The 18,660-nt window shown below is 49.8% G+C and overlaps 1 protein-coding gene across 6 annotated transcripts in view; it reads right to left on the bottom strand.

The window, feature by feature from the left end:
* Positions 1-18,660, bottom strand: part of MAP2K7 (mitogen-activated protein kinase kinase 7) — a 63,116-nt gene that overhangs the window by 376 nt on the left and 44,080 nt on the right. For 4 of the 6 annotated variants that reach the window (XM_075061193.1, XM_075061191.1, XM_075061194.1 and 1 more), the window contains 4 exons: positions 15,380-15,425; positions 12,642-12,775; positions 12,257-12,370; positions 11,155-12,205 (listed from right to left, as the gene is read on the bottom strand). In XM_075061193.1, coding sequence (XP_074917294.1) covers positions 11,923-12,205; positions 12,257-12,370; positions 12,642-12,775; positions 15,380-15,425 — 577 coding nt within the window. In that variant the 3' untranslated portion in view covers positions 11,155-11,922. Of the gene's footprint in view, positions 1-75; positions 164-11,154; positions 12,206-12,256; positions 12,776-15,379; positions 15,426-18,660 lie in introns of those variants that run through there. The other 2 variants (XR_012654912.1, XM_075061195.1) reach the window with 2 other exon arrangements.

Below are 18,660 nucleotides of genomic sequence, written 5' to 3' on the forward strand. Positions count from 1 at the left end.
GGGCCTGACTCATGGTTTTTGAACTTTTGAGGTTGGTACAACTGAAACTGAGCACAGAGCAGTGAAGTGACTTACCTACAGTGGCACAGTGATGCAGACCCTGGAGTAGAACCCAGGAGTCCTGGTTCTCAATCCCATGCCCTAACAACTGGCTCCTCCAGCCCTTTAGGAAGAGGCATGAGAAGGGTAAAAATTGTACATTTAAATCCCTCTGATCACAGACACCCGCACAAACCAAAACCCCCAACCAATCAAACAAAAACGTCACTGGAAAGGTACACTGTAAATGATTATTTTTGCACCAATTTCTGTGTTAATTAGCATGTAGTTATTTTTTAAACAAATCAGTTGGAAGCCCCATCCTCACAGGTAACAACATTCTTTTGTTCCATGAACAGAGCTGTCATTTTAACAGACAGCGTGGGTCCTTGGCAAGGGAACAATGTCTGGAAATGTAGCAAAAATCTATGTAGCTGCCCCAGACGTTGTGTAACAATGGGTTTCCGTTTTAGCACTTTATCAGCTCTGACCTTTAATTCCACTCACCTCTCCAGAGAGAGTTTTATTTTTAAACCCAGAGGAAGAACGTTATCAATTCCCTGGTAAATAGGCTTCAGTCTTTCCAATGAAACATAAAACCAAGGTCCTTGCTTAGGGTCAGTAAGGAGCTCCTGGCGCTATCCTACTCAAGATTAGTTAATCCCAATGTCTGGGTTAATTCCAACATGAGGAAATTACCTTCTGTCACCCTAATCCCCACCCCCTTCCATTTTCAAATCAAGCCATGATTTTTCACCTTTTGACTTGCGTATGGTTGCTATGCAACTGTTAAACAGCTGCAGCATCCCACTCCGAGGCGGCTGCATTTCAGCGCTGCAGGAGTGATTCCTGTGTGCCATTAAACAGCTGCTGTATCTCAGATGAGAGGGGGCTGCATTTCAGGGCTGCCCATTGTGGAGCATTGCCGTGTGCCATTAAAATAGCAAGCGCATCTCACCCAGACGTGGTTGCATTTCACTGCTAGGCAAGGAGATCCCTATGGATTCAATCACTTTGGGAAAAAAGAGGTTGTAGAAACAGAAGGTTTCAAAATGGAGACATTTGCTGAGTGGAAAGAGACAACCATTTAGGGAAAGAATTTTTTTATTTTCAAGCTTCTAAGAGGGTTTCTACAAACAACAGAGTAAAAAAAACTATTAAAATAAGCAACAATTTCCTTTTAAAATATTTTGTGGGTTTTTTGTTCTCTTTTCTTTTTTTTTATTTTAAATCCAAGAAACCCATTGAGATTAACCAGACCAACTTGGCTGGTAGCAGAAGGACAAGCACCTTGACATGTCATCTGGACTACAACTGAGGGAGAAAAGGGGACTAAGAACCAGTAAAGTTACAGTAGACACCTTGGGAGAGCCAGGTAAGACACTCATGCTCAGGAATAACAGACAAAATTCGTGAAAATGTCAACATGATTCCTGGATTCGGAAAGGAGAGCGCGCTCCTTCCAAGCTGGGGACTGGTGCTCCACAGGTCTATTATCCCAATGAGCTCCGTCAGTTAATAACGTAAAAATGGCCATGCTGGGTCAGATCAATGGTCCATCTAGCCCAGTACCCTGTCTTCTGACAGTGGCCAGTGTCTTGACTAAGAAACTAGGTGTGTTCTTACTCCATGGTATGTAAGATCCTAGGGAAGGCAAAGCACTGCGTAGTTTTCACACAAACAAGAAGGTTGAGGCAACCCCCTCAATCTGCCAACACTTGCGAAAACTATAAGCTGCTGGGATCTTATTCAACATGCATTAAGACACCTTGTTTGCTAGGGAAGATGCAGCCTTCCACAGGAAAGTTTAGCAAAAGATGCCTTTTTAACAATATCTCTGCAGGAGATTCCACCCTTCCACCACCCCTTGGATGCAGATTTGCCCTTTTGAAAGTCACGAAGCACACTTAACATTTGCAAAAAGGAGAATGAATGTTGCACGACCCAATGCTGCAGGCTGAGAGTTTGCCTCCTTCAAGATCCTGGGATTTAGGAAAGAATTCAGCATCACATAAATCGCAAACCATCATAACAACCACACGCACACAAAGCGAAACTGATCTCGTCACAAGGCCTAGGCACCCAGGAGTCCTGACTCCCAGTCGTCCTGCTCTATGCTATTTTCCTCCCAGAGCTGGGAACAGAACCCAGGAGTCCTGACTCCTAATCCTCCCTACTGCAATCACTAGAGCCTAGACCTGGGGATAGAAGCCAAGAGTCATGACTCCCAACACCCCCTGCTCTAACCATTAGACCCATTCTCCTCCCAAAGCTCAAAACAGAACCCAGAAGTCTCGACTCCTAGTGCTCCCTTGCTCTAACCACTAGACTCCACTCTCCTCCCAGAGCTGGGGACAGAACCCGGGAGTCCTGACTCCCAGTTCACATAGGGGTCAAGTGTGACTTTTGTGATTCTGAGGCCTTAAGCCAGCACTGTGAGCAGAGATCAGCTTCTCACCTGAGAACATTCCTCTACTTGGCCAACAGGTGGCGCAATTTAACTCTTCCTACCCTGTCAAGGGGGTGGAGGGAAAGAGGGTGGAGAAATTTACACTGGACAAAATCCAAGGCAGTTTTAATAAACCAGGCGATGCCCTGAAAATGCCACGGTGCCCCTTTCTTTGCCCCGCCCATTAAGATCTTTAAATGCTTTGGCACTGCTAACACATTTAGATGCTACAAAATGAAACAAAACAAAACCAAAAACCCCACCCAACCCCTATTTTAATGGCTTTTTTTCAACACCAATGTAAAATTAAATCACAGCGTAAAAAAACCAGCATTATTTATACACTACCGAAAAAGCCCTGAACATATGCTGGGTTTGCCAGAGAATGGAAGTGGGAGCCTCAAGTAAAGAAGGGGGAAACCCATCAGAATGCCCAGCCTTCCCTCCCATGGTCTAAATGCTGGATCCTGGCTCTCAGCTTTCATTACAATCCCAGCTTGGGGATGTAGTTTTCCCTGTCTAGATACGCTGCTCGTCGATTGCACTGTTTGCTCCTCCTCTGGCCCCTCCCACACATCCTGGCCACGCCCAACCCCCCCTCAGCTACTCCTACTTCCTCACTCTTGCTCCTCCCACTCCGTGCTAATCCCTACTGTCCTCTAGACCTGCTACCACTGTTTCCCTGCCCTCATTCACCGCAGGCCAGACCTAGCGCCCATCCCGCTCAGTGGGAGGCTGGCTCCCCGATACCTGCCCTCCCCCTTCTTCTGAGCCGTCAGCCTGTAAGCCGCTCAGAGTGTTTCCAAGGCGGGAAGCAGATCCCATGTTCCATTCAAGCGCCCCCACATCCATTCATGGCACCCTAGGAAAATCTTTTAAGGGGCAAAGATTTTTGGCTCCCAGCTATGATAATCATTTCTTTAAAATGTCACTGCACAGTGAGAGAACAAAAAGAAGCCATCTGACTTTATCTGTAGAGCTGCCAAATCACATGAGAGAGGAAATCTCTCTCCAGAGTTTTTGGATGCTCAGTTCCCCCCAGTAAAATTCCATTGACCTATTCCTCACACCACATACCAGCTCTAAGCAAAATATATAGCTGAGCATATATATCTGGGTATATTGATATTTCTCTCGCTCTCTAGAGAGAGAGAGATAAATATCAATTTAGCCCACAAAAAGTAAAGGGGGAAAATTTAAAAAAAAAATACATTTAAAGGAGACATAAAACACGCAAAAAGTTTCTGACAGCCAATAAATAATCTGTAAGGTTTTGATTTCCTGCAATTACTGAGAGTGAGGAGGAAAGGGCAAAGGGATGTTTGAGCAAACTTAAAGCTAAACAGCCAGCCAGTGAGAATCCTGGTACAGCTGTAACGTTAATGTTAAAAGGTGGATTTCGATGCAAGAATCAGCCAGCTTTGCAAGAAACTTAAAGACACGGATTGGTGGTGCCCCCCATACCCTGAAATGATTTTTGCTGTTGTGATCTAGGACTGCATGATCTAGGACTGCCAGTCACTCTGCTTCCAGACATCTCTGCTCAACTTTGGCCAAATGACACCTTTTGAAAAGATAATGGGTTCAACTTTCAAAAGCGCCTTAAGAACCCATTGACCTTCAATGATGATGAGGCCTCTAAGTGCTGAAATCACTTTTGAAAATAACACTTAGGCTCCTGGGTTATTTAGGTGCTTTTGAAAATTGCACCCAAGGTTTTTTCTTTTCCATTTTTTTTGGTGGCTACTAAAAGATACAAAGCCAGTAGCCCCACCTTGGTGAAACTACTAAAGCTTATTAGATTCAAGTCAGCTCTCCAAGGATCAAGACAGATGAGTGACCGATGTACAAGCGATCATAAGCTAAAGTCTCTTTCCATATAAGACAGAAGTTACGCCTATTAGTTTTTAACATGCGAATTTATAATAATAATTAATAATAATATATCATATATAGATAATATAGTGAAATGCTAATGTCTAGAATATAATTGTCTATCCAGCTATTCTCTGCCCTACCTTTGGCATGAATTTTTTTGTTTCTTTTTTGTTTTCTTTAAAATCCCCAGTTGAATGCATGCACACACCTGCTCACACACACACACATCCCCCACACGCACACAGAAAAAATATAATAAAATAATAAGAGCAGATGTCAGGTCTGCAATTAAAAAACACTTAACCACCCAGATTAAAATAATATTAACAGAGATTTGTTCTAACTTAAAACATAAAAAAATAATTTAAAAAAAATGCAATAAAACTGCATTTTTCTACCCTCTCTCTTCCCCCCACAACCATCCTGGCAATTACTCTTCTCCTCGAAAAAACATCCCAACATTTAAACTATTGAAAAAGTCTTTGCCGTTCACCCCATCCCTACCCATGGGGTCTGTGTTCAATCTAGGTTATATCACTGTGGGAATGTCAGAAACATTGAGTGAAAAGTGGGGCTGTTTCCCCTTAAGAGGCAGAGCCTGATCTCAGCTGAAGTGAAAGGGGGTGGGACTGCACCCCCTACTGGTCAGAGATTCTAAGACAACTGGAAACAATTTTGCGAACTCTGAGGTTACAACCCCTCATTGGAAGCCAGTACTTTCGCAAACCCCTGCCAGTACAAAACTGTGATGCCTTTCAAAAATCCTGGATCCAATCCAGTCTCAGCACTTAGCCAATAACTGCTTTGATCTAGCAACCCTCACTCAAGACACCAGTTCAGCAGAGCCCCACAGCGCCCAAAACTAGCCAGATCCAAGCATGCATTGAACTGCTATGCGGCAGAGAGGCCCATATGAACAGCCCCATTGAAATCACAGATATCAGTGAGGCAGGGTCAGCCCCAAGGGTAGAGCTGGAAGGATCAGATTCTAATTGGGGCACTGGAGTGGGGTTCAAGAGGTCTGGGTTCTACTCCTGGCTCTCTCACTGACCTGCTTGATGTCCTTGGCCCTCAGTTCCCCCACCCACCTTTTGGCTATTTAGACTGTAAGGTCTTCAGGGCAGGGACCATTTCTCACTATGTGTCTGTGCAGTATCTAGCAAAACAGGGCCCCGAACCTGAGAGCCAAGGGGCTCCTTTCAAAAGACCTGCCCTAAAGGCCTTAAAGAGCTCAGCTGTCATGTCAGCACTGAAATGAAACATCTGGATTTTCAAAAGGTCTCAGCACCCAACAGCATCCATGGAACAAGTGGTCATGTCAGGTAAGTGCCTACACAGGTGTTCTGATGAAGACTTGGCCCTGGTTTTGGGGAACTGAGCACATGAAAAAAATCTGACTCTTAGTAGTTAAAAATCAAAGACAGATTCCGCCAGATCCCGACTGGTGTCGCTCCACTGCAGTCAATGAGGAAAATCTCCAGCTGGGGTAAATGGCCATCATTCCATTAGAGTCAATGAGGCCAGATCCCTCACTGGTGTAAATCAGCATCGCTTCAGTGAAGTCAATAGAGTGATGCTGATTTACAGCAGCTGAGAATCAGGTCAGTGTTGTCAAGTCCCATATTTTTATTGCAATATTTGATATCTTAAAGCCCCCAGCTCCTGGAGTCCTGTGATTACATGAGAATCTCCACTTTTTGAGGCATTTTTAGCCCTAGAAAAGCTTGAAAGTGAGACACGCCCCCCCCCCCCAAAGGCTCAAAAGCCAGAAGGTAAATGGAAAGAAATGCAAAATGATCATTTGATTTTTAAACTAATCTCATGATTTTGAAGGGCCTGATCCATGTTTTTTGAACATTAGGGGTCGAAAGTGGTGGACTCTGGCTCTCTGTCGGCTGAAATTCACATACAAACAAATTCTTGCACACCTAATGTCATTCTGCTGAAGACTTCTTGGGCTGCCTGGTAAATGAATATAGACCATCAGCATCTCTCGTGTGGAGCCCACCCACTGCTGTGGCTGTTAATCAAACAGAGCAAGAGGGGTTTGAACAGCAACAAGAAACCAACATGAAAACCTCTGCCTTGTCAGATCAGGTGGCTGTTCTCTGGGTAGTTGTCAAATTCGAAACTTGCTTGGTGAAGGGTTTACAGCCTCTTGAGGTTCCCTGAGGGATGATTTTGCAGCACCGACAGTGTTTGCTGCTCTGCTGTTCATGGTACTGCTCAGATCCCGCCAAAAAGCTCTCTGCCATAGCATCTGCCTAGATGCTTCATTAGATACACAGGCACAGAATTCCTAAATGCTGGATCTGGAGACGATCAGCCAGGCTAGAGGGTATCGCTAGTTGAATGTGCCAAAGAACAGCCAGATTCCTGCCACTAACACTATTCTGTGGCAGCTTCCTGCTAATGCATTTTAAACCATTTCCCCAAGAGTCAACTGCAATTACTTCTCCACTTCTCTGCTAATCCCTTCTCTACTTCTGCTCACCATCTCCACTTTATCCTACCATCCAAAGACACATTCCATCCCCGCTGCTCTGCTCTGTACAGATTGCATTTCACTCAGCGTTCTAACCCGAACCTCTGATTCTCACCTCTGCTCTCCACCCAGCCCAACGTGCCTTGCCAAGCTGCAGCAAATCCCCACTGAACCAGTGGAAGGCTGCGTGCTGGGCCTCCCTATCCTCGCCCATTTGCAATCTACTTCCCTTTTGGCTATTCATAGACTATAGGGCAAGATGGGACCATCAGATCATCAGACCATCCGGCAGAGCCTCACCCAGGGATTCCTGCATCCAGTCCACTAACTTGTGGTTGGGCTTGAGTGTTCTTTTAGATGGACATCAGCCTGCAATTAGAGACTCCAAGTGATGGAGCATTTATCTCAGCCCTTGGCAAGCTGTTCTACTGGTTAATCCCCATCCCTGTTAAGAAGCTGGGCCTTGATTTCCACTTGGAATTCTTCAGCTCCCAGCCATTCTATCTCATTCTACCTTTGCCTGCTACATTAAAGAGCCCTCTGTTCTGAGAAATCTGCTCCATGAGATGGTACTTATAGACCATGGTCAGTCATCTTTTAACCTTCTTTTCGTTAAGTTACTGAGACTGAGCTTTTTACACCTTCCCTTCAATGGTCATCGTGTGTGGATAACCTGCTGGCTTCTCCAGAGGATATTTGCATTGTAAAACTCCACCTTTTCTGCTACAAAGGCCCATCCAGGCCCACTCCAGTTCCACCATAGATGGACCTCCAGTCAACATGTCCTGTCTGGTCCACGACAATCCTCATCTCTCCTTTTAATGCTCTCCCACTTGGCAGCACCCTCAACAGCTTTTTCCTGACATCAAAAACAAATGCATCCCCTTTGCAGAGTGGCCTTGGCTACACTGGCGCTTTACAGCGCTGCAACTTTCTTGCTCAAGGGTGTGAAAAACACACCCCTGAACGCAGCAAGTTACAGCGCTGCAAAGCACCAGTGTAAACAGTGCCCTGGCGCTGGGAGCGCGGCTCCCAGCGCTGCAAGCTAATCCCCACGGGGAGGTGGAGTTCCTGCAGTGCTAGAAGAGCTCTCTCCCAGCGCTGGCGCTGCGACCACACTCACACTTCAAAGTGCTGCCACGGGAGCACTCCTACGGCAGCGCTGTAGGGCTGCAAGTGTAGCCATACCCTATGGCTCTTGGGTGCATGTGGCAAATGGCATGGAAGATGTTAATGTGCATCATATGGAAAGGTAGCTCCAGAGGCAGGCACACCCAGTGTGTACCAATAACCTTCCTGGGAGTCCCTGCAACATGCTAATGCCAGGGAGTGACTGCCACTGGCCAAATTGCTATATTGAGTTTCGTACTTAACGCTCTCTTCTCTCACTCAAACCCACGACTTTAAACATCAACTGCCGAGGTAAAAAAGTGGTTCGATTGTCACTGACTGACACTGAGCCAAGAGCGAGAGCAAGGCACAAGTGCCTCCCAACCCGTGGAGGGTAAAACATGGCTTTACATTCCATAGCTTCCTACTGCGGACCTGCTGGGTTCCCCTACAAGACTATGCTCCCTTCCCAGGTTTAATCTCCCTTTTGCACAATCCTCTCTGACCTAGTTTGCGCTTCAACTTTTGAAATTTCCTCACTAAGCTGAGACTGAGATTCAGAGCTACCTGTTCCGCCTCCAAACCAAAGCACCCCTAAAACTCACCGCCATCCCCAACATACTTTGCTTCCAAGTTCCCCAACAGCCTCCCCACACCATCCTATTTACAGCAACAAACCCCTCTGACCTTCTGTGCCAGAAATTCTCTCTCTCTCTCCTTTTCCCTCGACAATGCTCTCTCCATGCCCCTCTTTCGCTGTCAGCCCATGTCTCATCCCCATCTGTCTTGTCTTCCGTAGACTGCAAGTCCTTGCGGCTAGAGAACTAGTTCCCTTTACATCTTGTAACGCACCACTACACCAATCTGCAACAGCTTCTGAAAGTGCCACCAGAGGCCTCTCTCCTTTCCCCCTGGGCCTAGCACAGGGCAGTAGAGTTGGGATCCTGTTGAGTCTATTCTGCATCCACACTGGAACAAAATTCTCATGGTTTAGACTGAGGGCCTTTTCCACATTTAGAAACAGAACAAGCTAAAATTTATAGCTCTCAGGACTTAGATTCCTGAGGATACAGCTGGTCCCATAATTTCCATCTGCAGCTAGGAAATTCCATGCCAGCCGCATTGTGAGGATGAGTTAAACTGTACTGATCTAGCTGCTGGATGCTCTTGCAAAGGTCCTCTGCAATGACTGGTGGCAATGGTGACTCTTAGCAGGAGAGAGGCGAGGGAAAATAGACTGTCAGGACCAGATTCAACACCAACAACTCCTTAATGCCTCACAAAGGCTATTTTCTTTGCAAGGATGGAGTAGAGCTGGCTTGGCAGTGCCATGCTTTTCTGCAATGCTATGCCAGAGGCTCCAGCTCCTCAGACCAGTGGAATGGCTGTGGCTAATGGGTTCCGCGGGAAGCCTTTGCCAAGCCCTTTGTGAAGAGATAGGAGGTGGTGGCAAACGAGGGCTTGGGCCAGGGCTAATCTTCAGAGCATCTAGAAAGCCACCCAGAAATCGCCACACATGGTATCCTGCACTGCATTTACAGCTTCTTTGACAGCCTTTCTGATTTTGCTTTGTGTGCCGGAATGAGGGCTCCCCTCATTCCCTGTGCCAGCTGCTCTCTGCTCCTCCTCTGTTTTATTAACAGCCATCCACCACTGATGATTCAAACAGCTGTAAACTCTCCCTGGAGACCTGAAAAGGAGACATGACCCCACTCCATAAGGCAGAGAGGCTCCTCTTCCTCCCATCTCAACAGTCTGACGGGTTTCCTTGCTGCCACGTTAGTATGGGGCTGTCTCCCCCATCCAGCTCCTGTTTGTGGGGAAAGAGGGGCTCTGGGGTGTATTGTGCCAGAACTTGCATTTCGGTTTGAAGATCCTTCCTAGCTCCCTATCCTGCTGACCTTGCGGGGACAGCAGAATGCTGTGTTGCTGTTGCCCGAGGTAAAGCAGGCACTTTGCTGGTCTCTGTGCCCCACCTCCTGCCCCGGACCAGCAATCCCATACCCACCCAATATACACACTTTCCTTTACCCAGATGCTTAACTGCTATCCCAGGTCTGCCCAATCCAGGGCAGAACAGAGCATTGTGCAAGGCACTGCCAGACAGCTGTGTCCATGTTTCCACCTACCCAGGCTTCAGCTCCCTTTCTGAGAACTATGGGCACTGAGTGGTTTCAGTGTGCTGGACAGAAAACACCTGGCCTGGCAAGATGGGTGCTGCCACCCTGCAGCCTGTGAGCCCCCTTACTAGAAGGTTTCTGTCTACTGCTGGACTGGAGGAATGGAGCCAACAGTGCAATATGGTTCTCGGCTGCTGCTGGACTCAGGATCTCAACGAAACCTTGCAGCCCAAATCTGCTCAGCACCTAACCTTTGCCGTGTCACTGTTTTTTGGTTGGGATTTGTAAAGCAACTTGCCCATCGTGGTAGGGTCTGAGCACCTGGGGCATGGTCAGAGTGACAAACAGCTGCCCCAGCCAGCAGCAAGGGCAGTGCAGAGTCCAATCCTGCTCGGAGCTATGAAATGGTGAGCCTAACCCAAACCCGCTGGAGAGGAGCCCATGCCACGTTCCCCTCCGGCTGGGACAGGAAGCAAACACAAGTCCTTCTGGAGGCAAAAAAACCAGATCTCTGCTAAAAATAGGCTGAATGTCAACCGCAGCCCCCGTGACCTGCACGGTCTCGTTTGGAGGCTGAGTCAAGGGAAGTTGGAGACTGGACCTCATCCCACAGGCTTTCAGGATTACGCTCCCCACCTCCTGCTTCCCAAAGCTGCTGAGGGCACCTGCTGTCCCCAGCGAATCAGAATGAATGTGAAAAATCAAACAATCAACAACCCCCCCAAAAAAGCTCTGACTTGGACCACCCTCCCGTCGCTCCCGTACACACTCCAGTCGCGTTCCAAAGAGGTGACATGCTACCAATTATCAGCCAAATCCTCAGCAAGGAGACTGGTGAAGCCAGGCTGACTCCTCCAGCCGATGTCAAGCAGTGTAGCTCCGCTGACGTCATGGCTGCACTGATTCACATCTGCTGGCGTACACCTGCCTCGCTCTGGCAAAGCCAGACGGGAGCTTACAGCAGCTGCGCTGAACCAATACCACGTCACTGGTGACCACGACGCCCTTCACACCAGCTGAAGACAAGCCTGAATAAACCCAGGGCTCTGACAAGACTGAAAGGAAGGAGGAGGTGGGAAAAGAACAACTTCAAGTTTCATTAGTGTCTTTGATTTTTACAACTCCGCAGCTGCCGCGGTTGGAGGAGATTGCAGGCTGCAAATACTTGTTTCTGCCCCCTAGAATTAACTTCTTTTTTTTCACTTTCACGCCCTCCTTTTAAATAGCAAAAGAAAAATAATATGCAACCATGTTCTCCCAATGCTTAGCAGCCCAGCGATCACTTTGGTAAATACAACGCCACGGACAGAAGAAAAACAAAAAACTTCTGTTCGCACTCCAAGGGGAAAAAATAAAATAAAATAAAGGAAACAGGAAAAACCCTGAGATCAAAAACAGAATTAAAAAAAAAAATCATCAGCATAAATCACTTCAGCTGAGCTGCTTCCGGCGAGAATCATCCCCTGCCCCACCCTTGCCCCGCCCCCAAGGAAAAATAAAATTAACTGAAAAGAGAGCAAGGGCTGAGCTCCTAGGTGAAGTCTGAAGCCGCACACCCCAGGTGCCCCCTCCTCCACCACCCCCCTCCCCTGATACAATCCCAAAACATGAGAGAAAAGTAAGAGACATAAAACAACAACGCAGATGGCTGGCGGACGGGCATGGCAGGGAGCCTGCAGCCCTGCAGAGTCCAAACTTAATAAATAAGTAGTAAAAAAAAATGTGTGTGTCTTTGTTCACAGTGCATGAGCGAAGGTCCCAGCCTCCCTTCCCCATTCCCCAAGTTTCTCGGGGGGCAGGAGGGGTGAAGAGAGAGGCATAAACAGGTGACGCGCCGCCTCTCAGGGCCAAGGGAAGTATGAGGTTCCCAGCAGAGCCTGCTTGTCTGAAGGAGGTTGCGGGACAGGGTTGGGAAGAGTCCTCTCTTCTCCAGCTGGAGACGCAAGCCAGGGCTGGAAATAGGCTTCTCTTGTCCAGCCAAGTATGCAGGGCCGGGACTGGAACAGGCCTCTTGTCTGGCTCGAGACATAGGACCCGTCCGGAAGGGAGCATCTCTCATCCAGCTGGAGATGCAGGGCCAGGACTGGAACAGGCCTCTCATCTGGCAGTGCTGCAGGCTTCAGGCTCTCAAGCAGCTGGACATGCAGGGCCAGGCTGGAAAGGGCCTTCTCTCACCCAGCTGGAGATGCAGAGCCAAGTTGGAAAGAGTCTTCCCATCCCGGGGACATGGGACAGAGATAGAGAGGGACTTGTCTTCTTCGGCTCGCTGGTGCCCGAGACACAACGACTCTAGCAGAAGGGAAGCAATAAACCCACACTCCAGAGAAAACAACCAACCTCCCACTTCCCCTGACGACACTGGAGGAGAGAGCGAGGAGGGCAGGTGAAATGAACGGTTCAACCAAGCCTCAGAAGAGTTGTTTTGCAAAGGTGTTGGGGGGGGGGGGGGGGTGCAGCTGCCATGGGTCTCCTCCCCATCCCCACCCTGTGGCGGTGACCGGCCGTAAGCTCTTGCTGGCATGGCCCCCTCCCTGGCTCGTCATTTTGGCCGTGTGGCTACCTGGTGAAGAAAGGCAGGTGGTGCTGGCTGAGGATGCTGCTCGTGCGGGGCGACTCTGTCTTGGCCATGACGTCTTTGAACCAAGACGCCACGTCCACTTCCAGTGTCTCGTAACGCTTGATGAAATTGTGTTCCTGGAAGGGAAGCCAGAGGGACCCTGAGCATAAACACCCATAGGAATGGGAGACGGTGGAGAGTTGGGGGGAAAATAGCATCTTAGGGGGATAGGGCTGGAGGAGGGACACAGCCCGCTAGCAGTGTGGGGAGACACACTCACCCCCCATGGGGGAAATGGACTCAAGGAGACATACACACACACACTCACACACCATGGGGGGAGGAAGGAGTGAGGGACACACACCCACCCCCCATGGGGAATGGACTCACGGAGACACACACACACACACACACACACACACACACACAACCCATGAGGGGAGGAAGGAGTGAGGGAGGGACACACACACACCCCCCATGACGAAGAAAGGAATGAGGGACGGACACACACACACACACGCCATAGGGGGAGGAAGGAGTGAGGGACACCCCCCACATGGGGGAATGGACTTACGGAGACACAAACACACACACCATAGGGGGAGGAAGGAGTGAGGGACACACACACACCTCCCATGGGGGAGGAAGGAGTGAGGGACACACACACACACATGCCATAGGGGGAGGAAGGAGTGAGGGACACACACACACCCCCCATGGGGGAGGAAGGAGTGAGGGACACACACACACACGCCATAGGGGGAGGAAGGAGTGAGGGACACACACACACCCCCCATGGGGGAGGAAGGAGTGAGGGACACACACACACACGCCATAGGGGGAGGAAGGAGTGAGGGACACACACACACGCCATAGGGAGAGGAAGGAGTGAGGGACACCTCCCCCATGGGAGAATGGACTCACAGAGACACGCACACACACACGCCATGGGGGGAGGAAGGAGTGAGGAACACCCCCCCCCCCCCACATGGGGGAATGGACTCATGGAGACACGCACACACACGCCATGGGGGAGATGGACTCACAGAGATACACACTGCCTGGGAGAGAGTCAAAAACACACAAGTCCTCCTTACAGGAGATGGAATCAAGGGGACAAACACACATGCCCCCCCTCCCCCCTTAGAGACATGTAATCAGGGACACGCAGCCACGCACACCGCTGGAGGACATGCAGAATATGCCATTTGCCAGTGCTCCTCTCTGCAATGAGCTTTGCTACACTGTAGTGAGCAGCAGCTCTGAGTGAGTATGTGAGGGTAGGCAGGTTCGGGGGGGGAGGGGAGGGAAAGCAGGACTGCACAGTGGAGAGAGGAAGGGGGCTCATGTTAAAGAAAGAGAACTAAAATATGAGTAACACCAAGGCAAAGAGAACATGCTTGGCCCAAGGGCATTACAAAAACTCAGTGGGAGAAGTGGGAACAGAACTCAGGACTTTCAGCCCCCTGTTCTAACCACTAGACCCCACTTCCTTCCCAGAGCTGGGGACAGAAGCCAGGAGTCCCAATTCCCAGCCCCCCCAGCCCTAACTGCACTCCTCTCCCCACATCAGGAATAGAACCCAGGGATCCTGACTTCCCATCCCCCATCCTTAACTACTAGACCCGCGCCACTTTCAGAAGTGGCCTGCGGGTGGGGGGGCAGAGGGCTCCACGTACGTTGCCCTTGCCTCCAGGCACCACCCCCCACAGCTCCCATTGGCTGGGAATGGGGAACCCTAGCCAATAAGAGCTTCAAGGAAGATACCTGGAGGTGCAGCAAGGGCAGCGCATGCAGAGCCCTCCGCCCCACCTCCCCCAGGGGCCACGCTTCCTGGAGTGATGCGGGGCTGGGGCTGGGGCAGGCGTGCAGGGAGCCTGCCCTGGCCCCGGTGTGCGCTGCTGCCACCCCGGAGCCCTTTGAGGTAAGTGGCGCTGGGCCGGAGCCCGAACCCTTCCTGTACCCCACCCCCCAACTCCCTGCCCTAAGCCCCCCGCCTGCACCCCGCACCCCTGCTGAACCCTAACCCCCTGCCCTGAGCTCCCTGCTGCATCCTGCACACCTCCTCTGCCCCAATCCCTTGCCCTGAGCCACCTGCCTGCACCTCACACCTCTCCTGCACCCCAACTCCCTGCCCTGAGCCCCCCTCTTACACTGCTTGCCCTGAGCCACCTGCCTGCACCTCACACTCCTCCTCTGCCCCAATCCCTTGCACTGAGCCCCTTCCTGCACACCGCACCCCCTTCCACACCCCGCACTCCCTCCTGCATCCCAACCTCCTGCGCCGGCCCTGCATACAATTTCCCCACCCAGATGTGGCCCTTGGCCCAAAAAGCTTGCCCACCCCTGTACTAGACCCTACTCCCCCGCCAGAGCTGGGATTAGAACTCAGGAGTCCTGACTCCCAACCCCCTACTCTAACCATTAGACCCCACTCACTCAAAGTGGAAAATACTAAATTTCATATTTGCTGCTTATTCAGCTTGATGTAGAGGCGCTGCAGTGGTGCAAGTGTTTAAACAGACTGACTGATTCACTGCAGCCTGACTGCTGGCTGAGATCTCCCTGCAACCCAGAGGGCCTCCCCCAGCCCTGTGTGCAGTAAGTGGTATCACTGCTGCTAGGCTCACCCTGGTACAGCATGAAATGGGGCAGGGGGATCGCAGCTGGGGTCTTTTTTGAGGCGTTTCTCCCCACAGCTCGAGGAGACGGGAGGTCAGATTTCTGTGTCAGATACTCACAAGTAGCTTGTTGTACTTTGGTCTCTTCCTGTGATCTTTAGTAAGGCTAAAAAGAGAGGAAACACATACAGAGTCTTGGCCATCTCCACGTGCAACCCTCTGGGCTTCAGACCATCAATAACCTCAGCCACGAGGGGTCAGTCAAGCTCAAGAACCTTGTTTTGTCCCTTATCACCGAAGTGATTGTGAGAGCTCCGTAGCGCCCAGGCCTTTCCCACCAGCACAGAACTGTCCCAAGCACTTAGGTTTCTGCTATTTCCCTTGGGAGGCACCTCGCCTGTGGCCAGCCAGCCAGCCAGCACAGGCTTTGCTGCTCAATGGCATGAGAACAAAGGCCTGGTGGTAGAGAGGGGGACCGAGCAGCTTACGAGGCTGAGCGCCCAAGGACCTGGAAATTAGGGAGCTAACCGCGTCCTGCAAACAGGACAGGCCAGGATTCAGTGCGGATGTTCAGAGACATCACCTACTCCAGGTCCAGTGCTTAGCTGGGCACCTCACAATCCTTTTCACACATTTATCCTCACACTCCCCCCGGAGGAAGGAAGTGTTCTTACCCCAGCATGCAGGGCAGGCCCAGAGCCTCACTCAAGGGAGCCTGGGACAGAGCAGGGATTTGAACCTGGGTGTCCTAGGGCCTAGGCAAGTGCTCTAACCTCGGACGAAGCATCTGACTAGGAAGAGTCATTGCCAAGGGAAGAGATGAGGATTTATCTGCTACTGAACCAGCCCCCCAGCTGTCTGGCCCTTGTGTACACAGCCAGTCTGTCTGACCAGATGTACCAGTCCCAGGCTCCTTATGTGTGCTGAGGAGGCTGAGCCCTCCCAGACCCCAGTGCTAAGCATGCCCAGTCTCCTGGAAGGTAATCACACAGAGGGCCTGAATGGTAAGGCAAGGAGGGGCAAGCCTTGAGCATCCAGTGGCCAGGGCATCATTTCAGATTGGGGGGGGGATGGACTTTAACCATGATTCCAGGGGTTACCTAGGCACTCTAGATTTTTTTTTACAGATGATAACAGAAATTAGCTGACAGAAGCACTGCATCTAATTCCTACATAAAGAAAGAAAACACATATACAAACACCAAGTAAAGCCGTATTTTCAGTATGTATGTAAATTTAGAACAATCAGGGAATAATACAGCAAGATATTCCCAATCCAAGCCTTGAGGTGGAGTCAAACTGTTCAGCTGGGTCCTGCCATTAAACCATTCAGACCCTTGTCCAGCTCAGCTGGTGGCAAGGAGGAGCCCATTTCAATCCCCATGAAAAAACTCCCATATGAAGAGGGGGTGCTGCAGTCACTGAGGGGCCTGTTGCTCTCGGAGGAGAATTCTGGATTTGGGAATGACATAGTAAGCAGTCAGTTATAGCTATAAGATTCCATTCAATTTCACATTCATTCACACATTCATTCAGATACACGCAGGTTCTGCAAGGCTGTTATCACAGTTACCAGCATTAGAGTTGCGTGTGCCAAGCCACTGGCCAGGTGGCCTGGACACGAGGAGGGAGCAGGGCATTGTCAGATTCACATCTGATGCTCCTGGAAGGCGGTTTGCAGTGTTTGTTCTTATAGGGATCCATCCTCGTGTATTTGCCTCGTCATGCTGTTCTCATGTTTGAAGTGGTAATCAATGACTGTTCTCACGTTTGAAGTGACAGTCAATCACACAGATGGCACAACAATGCTGGAATGCTGTTATCTTGTTCTTTGGCCCCTCTGTTCTTGAGGCAAGTATGCTCTCAGGGTATCGGGCTATCTTGCCCACTGTATTCTTCAGCCAACAGTCTGATTTTAAGGCTGGCAACTCAATCTTTAATATTTCATTCCCCATTCAATCACAGTCACACTCCAGTGTGTATCCTGTCACATCTGCATTGTATCACGGACCCATCCTTCAACAGAACTATTCTAAAATCAGTGGGACATGGCAGACTTCAATATGTCTATTCATCCCACTTGTTACATCTAAAAAGAAACAAACCAGATAAGCATGCAAGAGTGGGGGGTTCACAAATCTTATTCTGGAGTTCAGGAAAACAAAGTTGTACGGAGCCATAAAGGAACAGCTGCCATCTTGTTACTTTTAGAACAATCTCTTAGTCTCTGGATGTGCTTCTGCAATTAACACTGACTTTGTAAAACTGACAGGCAGTTTCAATCAACACAGACTCAGCAGGGTGGCTGAGAAATATATTTCTTTCTAATGCTCAGGCCAAATTCTGGGGTCTGCTGTGGAGTCATGAATATACCAGTTATTAATCTAGTCCAATGTAATTATAAAATAAACCAACTGTCATAGAAATATTGTACTTACATTTCAGTGTATAGTGTACAGAGCAGTATAAACATACTGGGTGTTTGAAATTGTAGTTTGTACTGACTTTCCTAGTGCTCTTTATGTTGCTTATTGTAAAACTAGGCAAATATCTGGACTTGTGTGACCCCCGGAGTACACACATCCCTGGTTGAGAACCACTGCACTAGAGAGGGTTTGGAATGTAAGCGTTTCCCTGTTGACAAGCCAGCATATTGAGCTGCACAGCTCTCGCTCTTGGGAGGCCTGGCTGAACATCGCACTGACACACTCATGGGGCACAGCTCAGGTCACTCACAGGGCCAGGGCCATCCCGCGGCCTTTGCCACATGCAGCACTGACCTCTGCCCCTTGGCTGTTGACCGACCTTTGATCCTGACAACTGCATGGCGGTGGCAAGGAGGGAAAGCCTCCTAGAGCCCCACATGGCAGTGAGCACCCCTGGCACTCCTGCGGGAACTGAGGAGTCCCAGACTGGAATTCCAGCGGAGGGGTCTGGAGACTCAGGTCTATCACAGCCCTCGTCACTCACATGGATTTCAAATGGCAGCGGCCAGCTTCTATCTGACCCTGTTCTACACTGCACTGAACAGCTCACTGGGCACTGGGATGGTGAAGGAATAACTCAGGGAGGTGCTACTCTGTTGTGACAGTCCCACTGCCAGCTGGAACTGCCATGTGCCCCTGTGCTGCACACAACAGCCTTGGAGAGCTTCTCAGCTGGGGTAGAACCCCTGCCGCCTGCACCAAAGCACTAGGCTGTGATGCCTGAGTTAATGGAGAATCTCTGCTATCTGTTAGCAGTGTAAGGCCCAGGACAGCCAGGGGAACCACAAGAGGTACATGGTGCACATACACACCAGCCTGTTCATTACACCCTTGCTGAAATAAAACACAGCTGGCCCTCAGAAAAGACGGTTACTCACCTTTGTAACTTGTTCTTCGAAATGTGTTGCTCGTATC

The sequence above is a fragment of the Chelonoidis abingdonii genome, chromosome 26 (assembly GCF_003597395.2).
Source record: "Chelonoidis abingdonii isolate Lonesome George chromosome 26, CheloAbing_2.0, whole genome shotgun sequence".
In the NCBI taxonomy this organism is placed as follows: Eukaryota; Metazoa; Chordata; order Testudines; family Testudinidae; genus Chelonoidis; species Chelonoidis abingdonii.